This window comes from Lytechinus pictus, chromosome 7 (genome assembly GCF_037042905.1).
Source record: "Lytechinus pictus isolate F3 Inbred chromosome 7, Lp3.0, whole genome shotgun sequence".
Classification (NCBI taxonomy): domain Eukaryota; kingdom Metazoa; phylum Echinodermata; class Echinoidea; order Temnopleuroida; family Toxopneustidae; genus Lytechinus; species Lytechinus pictus.
In genome coordinates, this window is record NC_087251.1 from 22,071,268 (window position 1) to 22,091,877 (window position 20,610).

The 20,610-nt window shown below is 34.6% G+C and overlaps 1 protein-coding gene across 1 annotated transcript; it reads left to right on the top strand.

The window, feature by feature from the left end:
• Positions 1-688: 688 nt before the first annotated feature.
• LOC129264750 (sushi, von Willebrand factor type A, EGF and pentraxin domain-containing protein 1-like) lies at positions 689-12,385 on the top strand. The gene is made up of 3 exons (XM_054902688.2): positions 689-887; positions 5,004-5,189; positions 6,059-12,385. Exons 1-3 carry the CDS (start codon positions 689-691, stop codon positions 6,790-6,792), a joined length of 1,119 nt encoding a protein of 372 aa, XP_054758663.1. The 3' UTR covers positions 6,793-12,385.
• The last annotated feature ends 8,225 nt before the right edge of the window (positions 12,386-20,610 follow it).

Sequence of the window (20,610 nt, forward strand, 5' to 3'; positions counted from 1 at the left end):
AATTGGCCACTGCAGGATAACAAAAATGTATTTATAGTTGCCATATTTCTTATTACTACTATATAAGGCACCTTGGTAAATTGCCATTTCGTCTACTGCCAACTCGTCCACTCACCATTTGGTCTACTTTCATTTTAATAGTCTTACGCCATTCTGTCCATCAACATTGTGTCTTACAACCATTTGGGTCCATTAACCATTTGATCCAATCATCACTTCGTCTAATCACCATTTCATCTATGACCATTTCGTCTCATAACCAGTTGGTCTAATACCATTTCATTTTCATTCATTTGGCACAATTTAACACTTAGTCCAATTAGACCAAATGGTATATGGACTCAATGGCTATTGGACCAACTGGTTATTAGATGGAATGGCATTAGACTTAATTAAAGTAGACCATGTGGTGATTGGATGAACTGATGGTAGACCAAATGATAGTAGAAGAGTTTGCAATTGGATGAACTGGCATTAGACGAAACCGGCACCTTACCAAAAGTTAAAGCTGTGTCTTCCCTTTGTCTTGTCATAGATGAAATGTGATGAATTCCTTACCTGACGCATTCAACAGTGCATAGACTCAGTAAACCTTGTAGAATTTAGGCCTTGGTCTTTTGATCAATCCTTTTCATTTTCATTGAAAATTATTGATGAAACTTCATTTCTTTGATATTTTCTTTCAGGAATGGATTGCGCCCTGCCTCCTGATCTAGAGGTGCCCAACAGTCACTATACGGTGAGGGGTGAGGAGTCAGACAGCGAGGGTTGGTACCTTCCAGGTGCTGTCTTGGAGTACACATGTGATACAGGTTACATCATGCAAGGGGGCGTGTCTACAAGACAGTGTCAGAGTGGACACTGGGTGGGAGAGAAACCTCAGTGTGGTAGGTTGTACTCCTTGGATTGTAGCTAATAGCTCTACCTTTAGATCAAGCTTGTAGGATAGATAGAATAAAAATTGACAAGTCAAACAATGAAAACTTCATCAAAATCAATTGAAAATAAGTTATGGAATCCTTACTTTGGCATAATTTCATCAAATATTGATATAAGTACATTGTGCAAGCATATGATGTTATAAACACACTAATTGCTTTGAATTTTATTAGTTATATATGTAATTTTTATTTCATACTATGACAGAATTGCTTTCTCTCATTAAAGTAGGATGCAGTTATGTTCATTTTAACATATTCAAGGAAAAGCCCATTCTGGTTTAATTTCTTTTAGCACACCACCTTATTGTTGGTTATTTTATGAAATGTTTACATTTTACAACAAAAATTTTAATTTTCAATATCTATATATTTCTTACTTTTCACACAATATTGATGAAATTTAAATATTTGACTTCTTTTTCTTTACTCTCTTTATGAAAACCATCTTGATATCTTTGTGCAGTATGTTTTAAGACTATCCAAGGTACCATTCTAAATCAAATCCAATAGCCTTATATATAATTTTTATTTTATTATTCATTGTAAAAAAAACTCTGTAAATTGATATGGAATATGATACGAATAATACAAATAACAAACTTTACTGAGATGACCACCCAGTTTAACATACACTTGTAAAGTTAATCTATACAAAGTTTTATGTTAAAAAATGTTATGATTATGAAAAGTCTAGACTGCTATAGGGAAAATGCCTTATTATTGCTGCTGCTGCGACCTATATATATATAATAATGTAACCTGAACTGAGATTGGAATATAATCTTAAAATTGAGTTTCCATCTCTAACACAATCTATACATTGGATACATTGCCGAAGGGATGATAAAACCTTAAATCGCAAATTTGACTGAAATAGTTTTATGGATTAATCTTATGATTCTTATGATATGTGAAACTATAGAATCTCCTAGAGCATATGTTTATTGAAATATCATAGTTGAACTTCAGCTACTGGAAGTCTAAACTTCAAATTTTTACAGCATGTTTTGTTTTTAGTTTCGGTGTATTCAGCTCCATCCATTGGTGAATTTAGGATTTTGAAGTGGAAAACTATTGCTCAAAATTGAGAAAATAATTTTGTATAAAATTACTGTTCAAATACCTTTCTAATTTATTTTTCAATCAATGGTCAAATGATCTGATCAAATTGTACATATCCTGTTGATACTTGCAAGGGCGATATATACACTAAATTTAGATTTTACTTTGGTTTTATTATGACTAAGAGTAATTGAAATCTTTCCTATGGAGAGGGTATGTGTCTCTCATCTCATTTACATTTATCAGCCAGTTTCAATAATTCACACAAAAACATTTTGTTAAGATTATTCTTGACACCAACAATACATTTTTTCTTAATTTAAAGAGATAATATAAAAAAAGTTTTTTTTTTTTTTTTTTTAGTTTCGAGTTTCATTTGCCAGTTGCCCTGGGAAGAGAAGGTATTTCCAGCTAAACAAGATGGTGGCTTTTCCTTTTTGAGCAATTGTTTCTTCAGCGATATCATGACATATTCCATTACGAGAATTGCTATACCTTGGCCTTATAACTGTGAAGCAATCACATGGACTTGTATATTCCATTGCTTGCTCGGTGAACAAAACAAATTTCAATCTTGCTTAAACTTAAAAAACCTCCGGGGAAGATCATGAGAAAGGGGGACAGATTTGATGGACTATTCAGACTATTGACTTCCGTATTTTCTAATGGTTTGCATTTAACTTTGATCTGGACATTACAGAAATTATGAAGATAAAAATAGGAGGAATTCCTTGGAATGCCAGGGATGTATGAATTCAAGCATTAAAAACAAAAAGGAATGTCATTGACTTTTCAGATTCTGTTTATCTGCAAGATTATACTAAGTACTTGTCTTATTGATAATGTGGAATTTCTTTATAACACATACCAATCAGAGAAAGATTTCTCATACGCCAATTAGAGAAAGATTTCTCATACGCCAACAATTTATAGTTTGCTCAATTCTTTTTAATTTATCTTTGAAGATTAAATCAAAGATCTATTGAACATCTAAAGAAAATGTAACCCCTAAACACTTAAAATCAGATTTTTGCCAAGATATACCAAGATTAGTGAATGGAAAATCCAGACATTCTTTTCTTTTAACCAATCCATAAAGCCTTTGTTTTACTCAATTTAGTTTACATCCAAAATACTGACCAAATTTGGATAAAGTTTCAAATAACAGAGAGAAAAAAAACAGACCATTAACCATCATTAAAACAAGCAGATTCATCAGCAAATATAGATATTTTAGCCTCTTCGTCCAAATAAGGAATACCTCTTCTTAAATCATTTTGACGAACAGTAAGTGCCATAATCTCAAAAACGAGAAGAACACCACTGAACAATTCCTCTTTTCATTAAAATACATTCAGATAAAAAACATTATTAATTACCTAGCTCTGACGGGTAGAGTACAAAGTTTTGATAGAGTCAATAAATTCAAAAACCAAAATTGATTTTTTTTTTTCAAGGATTTAAAATAAAAAATCATGGGAGACGCTATCAAATGCCTTTTCAATATCGAACTTCAATTTTAATTCAAACTTCAAAATAAAGAAATCATTTAACGGGGGAATTGAAGAAACCCAATATTTTAAAACTTCAATGTATCCCCCTTGTTTAAAATTTGTGATTAGCTATTGGAAGTATGTTAGCATCATGCATCCCCATCCTACTTTACATCTGAATCCAATTCTTTGAGATTCTTTAAAAAGAGGTCGCAGATGTCAGGAGGAGAGTTTATATTTTGGTGGAAATTGATGGCAAATTGTGAATTTTTTGTCTGGTTATGGATTATGGAATCTCCCTGTTTGACAGTGGATCCATTCAAAATGCATGGATGCCAGCCTCTCTCTGATGTTATGTTTGACATGTTGTTTATGTGGAGGATGGAGAAGAACATAAAAGGAAGATCATTGAGATGATCATGGGTGTGCCTCCGGGGGAAAAGAAGGGATTGATTATGAATATCATCATGAAAATGTGTGTCAGGAAATCAACAGATCTATGTAAGAGCGGGGTGCATGGTTGGTGTCATAGCATCTCTGTGCCTAATTTTTCATTATAATTAAAGATTTTTTCCAATTTTCTCTCATGCACAATGTAGGTTAATACTTTTGAAAGCTATGCATGATATTGGGGGCTATCCTTTTTTTCTCTCTCAAAGTAGGAAAAGAGGGCAATAAGACATAGAGGTTATTTGTTGGTACGTTTTACATATAGACTTATGATAAAGATTTCTGTCCATTGTTTCAGTATTAACAGTTGGCGATCATTAGAATATATTGCTCTAATTCTTAAATATGTTAATTGTTTTACTCTGATAGAAACTTGCCTGTGATATGCACTTTAACAGAAAACTTTTAGTAGTAGTAGGAGAAGAAAGAGAAACAGTAGTAGAAGTAGTAGTAGCAGCAGCACTAGTAGTAGAAGTACTAGTAGTAGTAGTAGTGGTTTTAGTAGTAGTAATTGTAGTAGCAGTAGTAGTAGTAGTAATAGTAATAGTAGTAGCAGCAGTAGTAGCAGTAGTAGAAGTAGTAGTAGTAGTAGTAGTAGTAGTAGTAGTAGTAGTAGTAGCAGTAGTAGAAGTAGAAGTAGTAGTAGTAGTAGTAGTAGAAGTAGTAGTAGTAGTAGTAGTAGTAGTAGTAGTAGTAGTAGTAATAGTAATAGTAGTAGCAGCAGTAGTAGTAGTAGTATTAGAAGTAGTAGTAGTAGTAGTAGTAGTAGTAGAAGTAGTAGAAGTAGTAGTAGTAGTAGTAGAAGTAGTAGTAGTAGTAGTAGTAGTAGTAGTAGTAGTAGTAGTAGTAGTAGTAGTAGTAGTAGTAGTAGCAGTAGCAGCAGCAGCAGCAGCAGCAGCAGCAGCAGCAGTAGTAGTAGTAGAAGAAATAGTAGTGATGATGGTGGGGGGAAGTGACACTAGCAGTATTCATCATTATTTTAGTTGATGGAGGAAGGTTTTTTGGTAGACTATATAATATATTAACCCTATCTTCATTAATCTGATAATCCATACAGTTGAGCAAGCCTCCTGCGATGACCCTGGCTGGCCAGTGAATTCTCAGAGATGCTGCCAGTATATCTTCTATGTCGGTGTAAAGCTAAGTTTCTACTGCAATGAGGGTTATAACATCAGTGGAAGTGATGAAAGGACATGTCTCTCCAACGGTCAGTGGTCTGGGGTCCAGCCGGTCTGTAATGAGAGTAAGTTGAATCATTTTCTCTGACCTGATATCCATGCCCTGCATTTCTATTCAAACAGCCATCTCTTTATGTCAGACCCAAAGCAGACACTAAGACACCCATTTTCACCTTCTCAACCCCCCCCCCCCTGAAAAAGGAAAATGAATTAATTAATAAAATGAAATAGAATGAAAAAAAATAAATAAATAAATGAAAATAATAACAAAGGAGGTGTGGTTGTCTACAATCTTCAATATGAAGTACATCACCTTTTGTTTATCTTTTTTATTCCTTGTTTTTCTTCTTTGATATTCTTAGTTCCTTAACTCCAAATAATTACCCCTTCAAAATCTATACTGGTCATTGCCTTGAGTAACCTTGGGTTGTTTTCATTGTAAAATATGATTGACAGCGGTCTTACACTTTATGTTGGCTCAGTTAAAATAGGGGTCAAGTGTACAAAAGTCTGTTTAATTTTCAAAAAATACCATAATACATATGTCACTGGGGTGTATCATGATGAGCTGATTCTGTCTCTCACCTTACAATCAATGGATCTTGTGATAGAAACCCACCGAAGTACTAGTGTCGATTGGCAAGACATCCAAGGTTTTGCCACTCTTCACCTAGTTGTTAAATAGGTTGGATGCAAAATGCCAGTGTATCATGTAATAGTATTCTAACTTGGAATTTCCTACTGGAATGCTGTATAGGGAAAGGAGAAAGTCCAATCATTCTATTTTGGCAAGTCTGACTGCCACAATAATAATAATTTATCTGTGAATCACTTATACACTTCATCTCGATGTATATATTGTTATTATTATTATTATGTAAAAGCAAAATACTTTTATTATTTTTCATTATTCTTCTCAATTGTCCTTTTACAGTTACCGTACCTCCAACACCAGAGGACAGCAGTATGTTTAACACAGAAACATTGACCATTGTCATGGCAACCACTGGCTCGATCCTTGGCATCCTGGTTGTCACTGTAATTCTGACAAGTCGTCAGTGTCGGTCCCGTCGTCATCGTGTGCCCCAAAACTACCCTCCAGTATTGCGTGCCCAGCTTGCGAGGCTACATCGTGACCCAGACGCCCTGGCTCTCCTTGCAGTGACGGATGATATTGGCGTTGTTTTGCCATCATATGACGAGGCGGTAGCCCAGATCCAGACTGCCCATGTTCCACCATTCCAAACTCCCTCAACTGAGGGTGATGACTCAAATGCAAATGATGGTGGGGAGAACCGTTCTTCGGTGCAGGGGAGGCCTCTTCCTCCCATACCGCCTCCGCTACCACATCAAGGCTCATCAACAAGATCAGGACGGTCAAGACGACAGCGCCGTGCAGGTCGTCAGCAGACTCCTCCATCCCCGTCTCCACCTGCATACGAGCAACATGAGGAGCCTCTGGATGTTGCAAATGCGGTCCAGGGAGAAAGCCCTCCAGCGGAGGACAGTCAGGCCAGGAGAGGTGAGGAGGAAATGATGGATGGTGGAGGACCAACCCATAGTATGGTTGGTAATGATCTCTATGCTGAGGTTCCTCAGAGAAGAGCCGAGCCACAAGGAGATGATGCACATCATACGGATGATAATACTAATCAAGTGGAAAGCTAAGAGAGGTGTATGCTGGTGCCTGCTGCTGTTGTACAGAAATCCTATAGTACTATAGATACCAATTAAATTTTACATATTAATTTTATTATCTTTTCCAGAGCTACATTTATTGGCTCAAACGTTGTAGTATTATGAAGTATTGTGTCTCCACTACCCGAAGGTGGTCACCAAGATCATGTTTGTGAGTTGTCTGTCCTGCAAGTTTTAAGTAGTTAAAAAGAAATATGAGGTACATATTTAATAGTAATAATAATAATAATTATTGTTATTATTGTTACAATTATTTTTTTTTTTTTTCATTATTATTATTTTAATTATTATCATTATTATCAGGTATATATTTCAATTATATCACGATGGCAGAGGCATAATTTGACAGCTTGTGGCTGAGAATCCATCTATATATACGACTTTGTAAACATTGATTTAATTAAGAGTAGATATTTCAATTGGGCCAGTACTTATCCAATGAAATCAGATTTTCATTAATGTGCAGAAATAGTGTCCCCGCTTATCTTTTATTGGGATGGCTGTTTCAGAAATTGCTGATGACTGAAAAAAAAACAGGCTTATGTGCTGAATTTCATTTCAACATAATATAGACGCTTTTAGGAGCAGTATATACAAAAATAAAAAGAAAAATACAAATATCTTGTTCATTAGTGCTTACCTTACCTATTCCATCCCCACGACATTAATAATAAGTTCATCCTTTTTTAAGTTGCTTTCAAGCAAACATGTTACCTAGCTGACCTTTCAAAATGTATGCTGTACTAATCTAAAAAGTACAGAGTATCCTGATGATTGATATTTTGATGAATGTTTACATTAATAATGTATCTCAATTATGTTTGTGCTTGGAAAATGAAAGCAATCTGCTATCGATTACTAAGACTGAGCTACAATGGGAGTAAGTAGCCACGGGGACTCTTTTCGCCCTAGACCTTTACGCAGCGAAAACAATGGCATTGGCTGCCGATCAATCGATCTTGATCCTCACATGAAAAGTCCTTTGAGCTAAGGAAAATAAGAGCATGTGTTTCGAGCCAGTGGCATAAAGGTTTGTGTATAGAATGTATATCTTCTGCAGTTAACAACAGAGAGTGGTCAAAATCATATTATATATATATATATTCGGTCTTGCTGATTTTGTGATGATCATTATCTTGAGCAGGTGGTGAGGTGAGAATTCTGGGAAGTTTCCTTGGCATTGTGATTAGTTGAAATATCTAACCCATGTAGCACACAAAATTTAAATCGGTGATTTTAAATTACCAGAAATCTGTGAATAGATTAAGTGCTTCCTAGATTAAATCTTCTCTAAATTTAATAGTAGTTTTGCTATACTTTTTTGCTCAAATTTTATTTGAATTCTACCATACCTTTTTGTTTATTGAATGGACTGTTTCTCAAATTTTTCTTCACTTGCACCATACCAATTTTGTAAACAGTGTCTCTTTATCAATGGTTCTCTAAAGTTTTCCTTAAAAGGTACTATACTCTATGTCTCTTCAATATTTGTCTCGTCTGAACAAAGTTCGACAGAGGCCTAGTAGCCACTTTTCGTGTGTTGGTCTGTTAGTCTATTACAAAAATGTTTTTTTTTTTGTTTGACTTGCCCTCATTTCGTTATTTCTGCATCATTTGTGTTCAGACTTGGTACATATGATCCTTGGGTAATACCACATGTGTGTCGATGGGGTCAAAGGTCATCTGAGGGTCACAAGGTCAAATGATATGAGGTCATGTTTATCTTTTTTCAAGTTTTTGTTCAACTTGCTCTCATTTCTTTATATCTGCATCAAGTGAGTTTATACTTGGTACAAATGATCTTTGGGTAATACCACACATATGTTCTTGAGGATGATAAGGTCAAAGGTCATCAAGGGGTCGAAAGATCATATTGCATATTTCATTGATCACGAAATCAGGCGAGACTTGTGATTCATGAACCACCTTATCTTTATTAACCTCCTGCTTGGTTTAAACAATTCTAGTTATATCATCACAACTGAATGGAAACAACACCTATAACTGAGTTTGAAATTCCCCAATAATGAGAAAATTATTGGGAGGTTTGATTGAAACTGGTCGATTAAAAAAGAAAAATTTCAAGGAGGAGGAGGCATCGTATTGAAATTTATAGTGGTAGATTTATTGTATTAGAACAGTCAAGTGATACATAAGCTACCCTACAGAGAGTTTTGCAGCTGATTTAGCATCCCCCTGGAAGTGCACTTATTTTATGGGATGGTTCATCATTTTAGGGGGTTTTAAACTTCTGAATACAAGCAATGAATTGATATCATGAACATGATGGCTGAAGCTAAACCTAGATAAATCCACCTGATCATGTAAAGGATATCCTCAATTTCCCGTAAAAGTAATTGACTTGTATAATGCTGAGTAAAGTAATTAGATATTAGTTTAAATACTCTTTAACAGTATAGACATTTTATTCAGGTGTTTCATGCATTATATTTTTCGGGCAGCTTCAATATTAAAAGTATTGAGGGATTTTGTTTACTTCCCAACTAATTAAAGGAGAATGAAACCCTTGAAACTAGCTGAATCCATATCAAAGAGAAAAATCAAAGAAACATATTGTTGAAAGTTTGAGGAAGATTGAATGAATAATAAGAAAGTTATGAGCATTTGAATATTGAGATCACTAGTGCCATGTAGATCCTCCCATCGGCAATGCGACCAAGATCTGTGATATCACACACGTACAACTCCCTCATTACTTTAATACTTATTTCACTTATATTCTCACTTTTATAGAGTCTATCACAAGGTTAGGTGTTTTCTTTATGAGATGACAAGTACAGAGGTTTCACAACATTATATCATTGATGAATCGTTTGTCATATGATTAGAATGAGCAAAAAGAGATGTTTTGGGGTATATTTTCAGTGTCCGAATGGGAGAGTTGTACGTGTGTGACATCACAGATCTTGGTCGCATTGCCAATGGGAGGATCTCCATAGCATTAGTGATCTCGACATTCAAATGCTCATAACTCTTTTATTGCTAGTCCTATTTTACTCAAAGTTTTGTTGATCTTATTCTTTGATTTTTCTGCTTTCACAAAAGCTAACTTGCTCCAAGAGTTTCATTCTCCTTTAACAATTGCTGCACATACATATATCCATTGGAAATATGTTTTTAACCATTTTCATGTTATTCACATTTTACTGTTATAGCTTTCTTATTACATAATTATCTGCTATTGGACAGGAACATAATGTTTGCTAATTAATATAAATTACTATAAAGCAAAATATAGAAATATACATATGTATAGTTTTAAATTGTTCTTAAATTCATCAGATTTCCTTCTTAAACATTTTTTTTTCTGGTTTTGGCACCATAATTGCTTTGTAGCCTACCATCAGAGGCATACATGTCAAATTGGCTACTCATATCACTTGGCAAACTTGTGAATGCAGTCATTTTGCTTTATATTACATTGGTTTTGATAGTGCAAGTTTTGTTAACTCTGAAATATGTTATGTTATTCTTTGTTTATCATAATTTTAGGCACTAAATATGCTGAAGTTCCATGTCTTTATTTGCATTATCACTTTTATGAAACTCATTGATGCATATATTTTTATAGCACTTTAAAGATTATAGAGAAGGGATTCTCATGGATGTTTTGTTTGTTTGATTGTTTCTTTTGTAGTTGTTTTCTTATGTAGGTGTATTACGTTTCTTATATATTAAAATGAATATGACAAGGGTTAAAGAAAATTAGGCTTTTCTTGACAGAATCCATTTTGAATAAGTACCTATTCTCGTTGTGTAATTATTTGTCCTTTATCCTCTTGTATCAATAGATATTGAGAGATACACGGGCATTGACAGTGAAGAGACAATGTGAAAAGCGAAAAGAGGCTAATAAAACAATAAATTCATTCCTAGCACGTTATGTGACAATCACTCCTTCTGATCGTCACACAGGCTCCTCACCGTGACCATTTTAGGGGCTATCTTCAACCCTTGTGTGTATGGCCATTATGCAGCTGAGTAAACTGAACATAGTGATCGATTTGGATGTGCTGAGCAACCGGCTATAAGCTCTTTTGATCACTTCAAGTTGGGTTATATCATTGATTGAGATTTAGAAGGACGTGAACTATATCTCCAGAGAATAAATGTCCTTGCCATTCTCAGATGCTTTTAACAGATTTCTGTTAAGATTTAATTGCTCTAAAATCCAAATGCAAAGAAGGACTTAATGTCATTTTGTTTACCCAGGCAATATATTTCTGAGAGCTACATCCAATAAAAAAAAAGAGTGTAATGAAAGTGATTTCATCTTTATTGTTATTTCTTTGACTCGGGAGCTAAGAATTTTGGTGTGATTGCCTATAGGACATTACTGTCATTTAAGTTATATATTCTGGTTGATTCTTTTTTTTTTTTAATGTATCTTTCTTTTCTTTAGAGAAAGTGATGGTAATCAAAATTATATTTAATCCGGATGAAAAAAACTCTGTCAGTATGATGCATATATTTAAATCAGAGCCAAGAGAGAGGGGATTCTTAAACCCCTACCCATGGTCACAGAAAGTAATTCAGAGACTAGCTTGCTGTCGACTAAGCCTCACAATTTGACAAGAAATATGTTCCAGGGGCTGCGGAATGGTTTTGAAAGGGGGGGGGCTGATCAAGCAAAAAATCACAATCAGATGGTCCTTTTTACGTTTTTGTACACGTACGGTTTTGGCCCCAGTGCTCTGTGGACATAAGAGTGACTGAATATAAATTACTGATAAGAAATAGTGTACAAGGGACAAAGAGTTTGTACGAATTATAATTATCAATGAAGCAACCAGTTATGAACTGAATGGCCCACATTTGCAAAGAAAGACATTTATTTTGAAGTCTGTCTACAGCTTTGGTGAAGGAACAGTATTGTGAACTATAGTACAGAGTACTATCGAACATAATATATTACAATAGCAAATTAGTCAATGAGTGCATGATTTAACCATTAAAAATTACATATGGCATTTTTCTGGCTGTTAAATTAGCTCCCTCTGTCTGTAATGTTTTTACTTTTATTTCAAATAGCCATTTAGAAAGCTACTGACAAAGTTTATATCCTGAAATTTCCAACCCATTGCATGCTTGAAAACAAGTAAATATACACAGATAGCTATTTTGATTGGGCGCCTGATTAAATCAAATATCTGATGCAAAATCAGTCAATTTATGCAATAAGACACAGTTTTGGTTTATATCCTTCATAACACAGCCATTTTAGGGCATATGATTTAATATTATAATATTGTCATAAAATTGAATTTGGACATTAATTTTTTTTTTTTGGGGGGGGGGATTTATCAAAACTAAAGATGGGCTTTAAGCATGTATAAGCAATGTGTGCTTATAATACTTCCTCTTGTATATCTTTTGTGTATTTTTACCAGTACATTTAATTTTTATTGTTAGATATGTATTGCTGGATGCAATGTGAGATGTGATTAATATTTTATGATTTTTCATAATATGTTATTTTAGCCAGAGTACTTGATTGTTGAAACCTTCATATTTGGAGGAAAATAAATCATTTTATAAAGAATTCATTTCTGCAGTGTATTTGTGTCTTGTAAGATGTTGACAACATCCATAATGAGTTTTTGATTAATGTTTGAATTATTCATTCGTCAGTTTCAAAGTGTAGTTGAGTGAATGTCGAGGTTGATCAATGGCCTGTTATGTGAAAGGATAAAAGATAAATGGGTGGCGAATTAAAGATTGAATTAATGTGTTTGATGAATTAATGAATAAAGGAGTGAAAAATAAAGGAATAGATTGATGAATAAGTGAGTGAACTAATTTATCAATTCTTGATGAATAAATGAATGAATGAATCCCGGAATGAATGAATGAACAGATGAATTAATTACTGAACGAACGAATGAGTGTGTGACTTACTGAATGATTGGATAATAATAAAAAAGGAAAGGTAGATCAATAATGATTTCATATCACAGATGATTTCCCATTGATCAAACTCGATTTTGGTTGGATTCTTTGTACTGAAATATATATACAGAAAAAAATCTTATCACAAGCATCTTCATGCAGAGATACCAATTTGTGTATTACAAGATCCAAAGAAGAAATAGTCCTACATGGCTTAGTAGAACGACATATAAGAGGGACAGAGCCAGGGTATTTTGATTAGGGAGGCAAGATGACACAGGGATGACTTTTGTAAGGTCAAGTTCACCACAACAAAATCTTGCTTTAGATGAATAGATACACATTAAACAAACTTAACACTTAAATTCCATTGAAATCAGATGTAGCATAAAAAGTTTTGAAATTCTAAATTTTTGCTTTAATTTCACAAAACAGTTAAAGCACATCCTGGTCAGTATGCAAATGAGGGAACCAATTACATCGCTCACTTTTATTTGTATTTTTTCTGGCTGTAATGTGAAATAAGTTTTGATTGCTTGGTGAGCATGTGGTATTGACAGCTTCTATATTCTTAAATCTGAAAAAAATCTATATTTTATATTATAAAATACATAAGAAATTGTGAATATGTTAGACATCAACAATCTCATTTACATGTCACCTTCGTTGCAAATAATACAATGTTATGCTCACTTGATTTTTTTTCTATTCAATCAAATCAACTATTTGTTGGTGGGGGAATACCCATGCATCCGCTCTATATTTTATAAGTCTTTCTAAAAGGTCTTCAAGTCATCATGAAGTTAAGTAGGATTTTGTTTTAAATAGAGCTCACTCTCTGTGGCACATAGAGAGACAGTGTAATGTAATTATTTCTACGAAATTTAAAATTGTCACCCCCCCCTTCCCTTTCTGTCTCTCCCCTCTCCCCCCCCCCCCCCCCGGCTGTTTCCCTGACTCCCCTCTCCTTTGTCATTCATTAACATTTTTGCATTTCTTTGATTGAGTGCTGGTGTAGATTTCTATTTCACTGTGTGAAGATGACCTAATTAATGAAGCGATAGGCGGCACCTTAACGTGATTTTATAACGTCATTCAATTCGGCTGTGAAGTTCCATGGTGGTTAAATAGATTTAAAGAAATGGAATAGAATACAAAGTGAACGTTAATGTAGAATTCAGTCACACCTTTATTTTTAGGTATAACAACCGATGAAACACCATAGAGGTGACACTTTCTTACAAATCTGGTGTCAATCTAAATAACACCATAGAGGTGTCATTTTAATTGACACCTGCTTGGCAAAAAAAGTATCACGAACGCTTAGACTTCGAATTTCTATTCTTCTTGTAACTCTTTAAATCGTGATTTCGTCATTATGACGTATGCGGTAGAGAAGTACGGTTACAACTTTTTTCGAAAATGAAAAATTGCGCACTTGCTGCTGGCTGTTAATAAGATTGATCTAAAGTTTTCATTCTGAAAGGAGAAAAACATTAAATGGTTGGAAATCCGTTCAATTTATTTACATTAATATTATTGATCCATATTTGAAATATTCGACATCAGCCTCCACTATCATTAGGCCGACTTTAATCATATACGATACTGACGTCATAATTTGTTATCAACAAAAGATGCCCATTCACGTGGTGAGAGTACCGAAGTGATGACGTTACTTATGTGTTTGTCTTGTTTTTCGATCGCCAACGGAAAAAAACCTGCGCCATTCTTTAATTGATGTGTTTTGTCTTGGGTAATACACGTGCATTGTTAGCCGACTGTTTTCATCAATGGTGCTTTTTAATTGGTTTTCTTGAGACGTTATAAAACAGTTTCCATGGGAATTGTTTCAACGTCAGATGCGAGATCGATCGAGATAAATCATCAAAATAATATTCATGGGCCCTGGTCAAGAAGAACCAATAAAGCTGCACGCTGGGTACTTCGGCAATTTTTAAGGCTTTAATCGGTATGATGAAAGTCTGGATCACGATTCTAGCAAAAGTGCAATAAGTGTTAAAAGTTACTAAAATCGTACACTCTTAAAACATATCAGTCAAATTGACTTGACCAGTAGTCAGCTGGGTACAACTGATATGACATTCACTGATAGTCACATTTATGACATAATTCTAGTCAAAAATAACTCCGTTCTAGTAAAATACGTCTAGAAAATAGTCAAATATGACTAGAATAACGGTTGCACCCAGCCGCCCATATCAAATAGTCATTTTGCACTGATTTGTTTTTAGAGTGTATAGCATTTGACTGACTGACAGAAATATAGGCCTACGTCACACAAATTTTGCGAATTTAAAACGCTCTCTTAGATTGCTTGTCTTGTCCATATTCTGGACTATTTTTTTTCATACTCTCGTGATTTCCGGACATGGCGTTATTTAAAAATCTTTCTAAATTATTTTTTTACTTTTCAGAAGATTTGGGATACAAAATTGCAATATTAAAAAAATATATCAAAGGTACAAATATAGATCATAATGTATCATTCGTTATGCAATGTCTTGCATTAATTTTTTTCATTTTTTAAAACAGATTAATGATCACATTTTTGCATCATGGAATGATTCATGAACAAATACAATACACTGGCGTAAATCCCGGGGGGGATGGGGGGATATATCCCCCCCACTTTTCGAGGAGGGGGGGGGGGGGATGGCCTGTAAAAACATTCCCCCCCCCCCCCACTTTTTACGAAAGAAATGAAAAAAAAATTACAAGAGATAATTGTTTTATTGGTGAAAATTCTTCCTAAAATACCGCTTAACAAATAAAACAATATTATTGAATCATAAAATGCAAATAAAGAGCCAGTTCACCATTTCCAAACGAAATACTTATGTCCTTATTATAACATTGAAGACAAACCCCTGTTTCTTCCAATTCATCAATGTTAGGGTCTTTGGGAAGGGATTAAGATGGAATGTCAAAAAAATATGAATGTAATCTCTAATAAAACCATTAAACCATCATGGGGTAAAAAAAGATAATAATATTAGAGGGGTATTTGCCAAATGGACATACAGTGGCGTAACTACGGGGGGCATGGGGGGCACATCCCCCCCCCCCATCGGCTGACCAAAAAAAAAAAAAAAACAGGGAAAGGGGGAAAAGAGGGAGAAAGGAAGAAAAACATAGTGAAAGAAGAAAATATTATTCATTATAATATTATATTATATTATAATTATGTTATGTTACATTACATAAGAAGCATTTTTATCATAACTTTATGATTTGCCCAGGGCCTACGTCTTCATTGTTCCTGGTGCTCGCACTGTCTGTTTAACGAGATATATAATCCTGTTGTACTAAAACATCCCGTTTTCAAGTCAATACAAACCAAATATATTTCCTAGTACTTGAGTTATCATTGTTTTATGTAGTGACATATATGCTTCTTTTTCATGTCTCAAAAAGTGATTGCCCCATGTTAAGGTCTTCGTATATATGAAACATTTCCTGTCCGTGATTACGTTCGCATTAGTGGATTGGTGAGATATGTCTGCTCTTCATGAATTCCCAAAATCAGTCCTTAAAATGTCCCTTCTTCTGATCTGAATATCAAAAATTTTCAGCTCGCGCTTCGCGCTCGCATCATTTGGTTAATGAAGTACGTATGGTCCTAGTTAATTCCTACAAAGAAACCTTAGAATGCCCCACTTCAGGTCTGAATTATCTAAATTTTCAGCTCGCGCTTCGCGCTCGCATTGTTTAGCGAGACAGGTACCTAATGTCCCTTTTTAGCAGTGAGATACATATCCGTTTAATGACATTGTCCTTAAAATGTCTCTATTAGGTCTGTATAACTGGCAACTGAGCGCACTCACTCAGTGATTCAAAAATTTTGTTGGTGCCCCCCCCCCCCCCCAATGCCGTGACCCACGGTACGCCACTGTGGATATATCAATGACAATTCCTTGCATATCTAAAAACATGATTGCAAAAAAATGCCAAAATATTTCAGTCATCCCCCCCCCCACCCATCAACACGGATTTACGCCAGTGATACAATATATTAATAACATTAATCAAGTCGATGTAAAATAAGTAATGTCAAACAAAATATTTTCTTGGAAATAGGAAATGGAAAGGTGAGTGTATGAATTCTAAATGATGTTATTTCGAAATTTTGCTGTTTTAAATATCACTTTTTTCATACTTTTGATCCGGACTCCGTTATGCTCATTATTCAGTGATAATAAATGTAACAATAAATGTATATAGCCGCCATATTCACCGCCTTCATGAACAAGGCGCACAAGTACAGATGAAGCAAACAAAATAAGAGTGTTTTACTAAAATAATTGATAACAAGAATTATGCAGGTATATTTTTCGTTAAAATATTAAATGTTTCGACGCGCGTGGGAGAGAATTCCTTAATAGCGAGGGCCCCCACATTAAAGACCCCCTCCCTCCTTCACTTTGTTTTTAGATTTTTGGACCTGAGAGAAGACCTGAGTCACAGGAGCGTATGCCGTGCATTGTATTGTATTATATTCATTGTCAAATAAAAAAATAACAATGATATATATTTAGAATTACAAGGAAAAGATCAGTAAAAATGATGATGGATTGCTCTACTCCGCTGTTAATGAAATATAAACGCTGTTTAACACGGGGGTCCCTACCTAGTATAAAACAGGGAAGGAATAATTTACATTATAACTGACTTACAAGTTAACGAAAACTTTTTTTTAAACAAAATATACTGAAGATAAAGAGAGTAAGATTCGAGATTTGAATCGAAAGTTACTGAACACCTGGAATACTGTTTTCATGGCCCCTTTTTAATGTACAGATATTTTCCAATAATTGTATGCGACGGTGAAGAATATTCAGCCTTAATGGTATGTAGGTGTTGATGAGAGCAGTGTTTTACTGGTGTGGGGGTGGCGGGGGTAGATCCACGAAATGAGTGGTAGGCCCTTTATCCGCAAAAGGATTTTGAATTTGACACGTTCACTCATGGTAACCAGTGTAGGCATAAAGAAACTAGAAATGGACAAAATAATGATGACATGTTTCATGTAACAACCAATTTTTATACCTGATAAATAAGTTTGCTAAACAGAATTACACAATGAATAACGTAAATCGATGCACCACTGATGATTACAACGCCACCTTCGGTGATTTGTAAGTAGGGGAACGAAAAACAGGCCAGAATCCGGTTATGACAAGGGCTTCATTATTATGCATGAGAAATTATTCATAAGTAAATTGTCACTATGGAATTGTGTTGAAAAAATGGGAAATAATAAAGATAATGTCTAGATTTTCATCGATTGATTGGTACTTGTGATGGATATATATATTTTTGGTGTGTGTTATCAAAGTATATGGTTGACGTGATTAAATAATTATCTCACATGGGGATCTTTGTGAAGGCCAACACTAAAAGCTCTTTCTATAGCATCACTTTCTCCGATGACATTACAGGCCAGTGGGTTTGCACATCTTCCCTGTCTGTTTTCGTCCATATAGGCCTATTTTTCCAAGAGTAAGGGTGCAACTATTTTTGTTTTCTTTTAAGAAAAAGAGGCAAAATTATATTGGTATCAATTTTAAGCTTTCCACTGAAATACCACTAATTTTAGTTCATTGGAAAAAAATAGAAGTTTGTAGGTATCCTTGAAAATGAAAGAGTTTGCGTGATGATATAAAACGAATCAGCATTTGATGATAATTTAGAGGAGGTATATACTCTATCTTCGATCCCTCTATCAAGATGGGTTCAAAGGGGGTACTCCAAGCTGAAAATAATTACTTCTAAATAATTAAAGCAAAGTTCACTGAGCAGCAGAACGTTGATAATTAAATCAAAACATATAAATAAACGAAGTTATTGAATTTTAAAGTAGAGCAGTTTTATGGCAACAGTTATATGAAGACCGCCATGAATATGCAACAGGTGGACTGATGATGTCATATCACCTTTTTCCCTTTTATTAAGTTAATACACGAAATCAAAATTATTTCATATTTTCATACAATCATGTTTGTATGGCATGTCTCCCTTCTTACATGTTGCATGCTGGTTATCTTGCACATTTAATCAGTTGTAAATCCATTATTTTTTTTCAATTCATTCATGGAGGGGAAAAATCAATAGTTACATTTTCATATGATAAAAAAGTGGGGACATGACATCATCAGCTTGTTTATTGCGTCAAATTATCAAGACATGTATAAAAGGTGAGTGATTGAAATGTTTCATTGAAATAGTCCCAATCTTTAAAATGCCATAACTTTGTTATTTTACTTCCGATTTTGATGAAATTTTCAGTGTTCTGTTTGACCGAATTACTTTATCTATTCAAATCATTTTATTTTAGCTCGGAATGTCCCTTTAAAATTCAGTTACAATAAAATACTACTTTTAAGGGAAAATGTGTTTCATAAGGTTTCAAGCCTCCGTGTCATGTGTTTTTAGTGACTCTCCATATTTCCTCAGATTAACGATGTAATTCTGCTTTCAAAATCATCGTTTTGAAGATTTTCAAAAATAATTATGTTCTCGGTTATGTCACCGAATGTTGACATACTGAAAGAAATCGAAAAGCAGTTCAACAAAGCATGAGTGACACTTAAAACGATTGGAACACTGCTATCAAAATTTATTTTCAATAAATTAATCAATTTTTAAATCTTTAATAGTCTTATTTGAGGCTATTATTATAAAACAACTTTTTTGTGAAAAGATAAATTAACTTTTGGCTCATATTTTCAAATACATCTAAAAGTCATGTGTAAATCGATTTGCCAGTTCTGTGAAATACTCTATTCCTAGTTTCTCGACCCAGTGACACGCACAACCGCACAGGAGACATGTAAAAATAATAAACCCATGAGTGTAATTCCAGAGGAAGGGGTGGTGGGGGGGGGGGGGGCGTGTCCCACCATCGAATTGGACTTATATACATCAGCTTATGGGCAGTGGCGTAACAGGCGGGGGGGGGCAAGCTGCCCCCCTGGCGGATTTCACCGGGAAAAAAAAAAACGGGGAAAAAAAAGAAAAGGGAGGGAGAAAGAAAGGGGAAGGAAGGGGAAAAGGAAAGGGAATGGTCAAAATTTTAATGGAAAAGCAAGGAAAGTGGGAAAGGAACGAAAGAAAAACATTAGAGAAAAAAGAAATCATTCCGAAATAGGCCTATGTATATAATGCAATAGCATGATGGGAAATAAATTAAAAGATGACAAAATGGCAAACAATAGCGGTAAATGAAGGTAGAATGGAATAAGTCAAAAGCTAAGTAGGAAAACAAAGAAAAGGGACAAGAAAAAAAACTTAATAACACGACCGGGCTGCCGAGGATTGAAAATAAAGAGCGGGAAGAAAGATGGACTGCGTACAACATTGTGCTATAAGCTTGCTAAATATTATGCAAAATCGCTACCGGGGCTTTGCCCCAGACCCCACGCAGAAGGAGCTCTTCATCTATAACCTTCAAATTGCTCTATAACGCCCCCCTGTAGGGACCCTTCCTACATTAAGCTTTACGTTCAATCACTGGCGTACAGGCGGGGGGGGGGGGGCTTGGTTCCACATCCAAAATGAAATAAAAGAAATTATAGGAGACAACGTATAATGAAATGAATGGAAACAATGAAATGTGTTATTTGCTGAATATAATGGAAAATCTATCACATAATTATGATTTAATTTCAATGGGCAATTTTTTTCAGCTCGCTTTGCTCGCTGGCGACTTTTTACAAATTTTCCAACATTGCTATGTTTTGCCCCTTCAAAATATTTCGTTCATTACGCAACTGGGTTGAATAAAATGTGTTGTGTAAAAGCTATATTCTGTATATACCCGCGATTTGATTAAAAATAGCGGCAATCTGCGAGGTT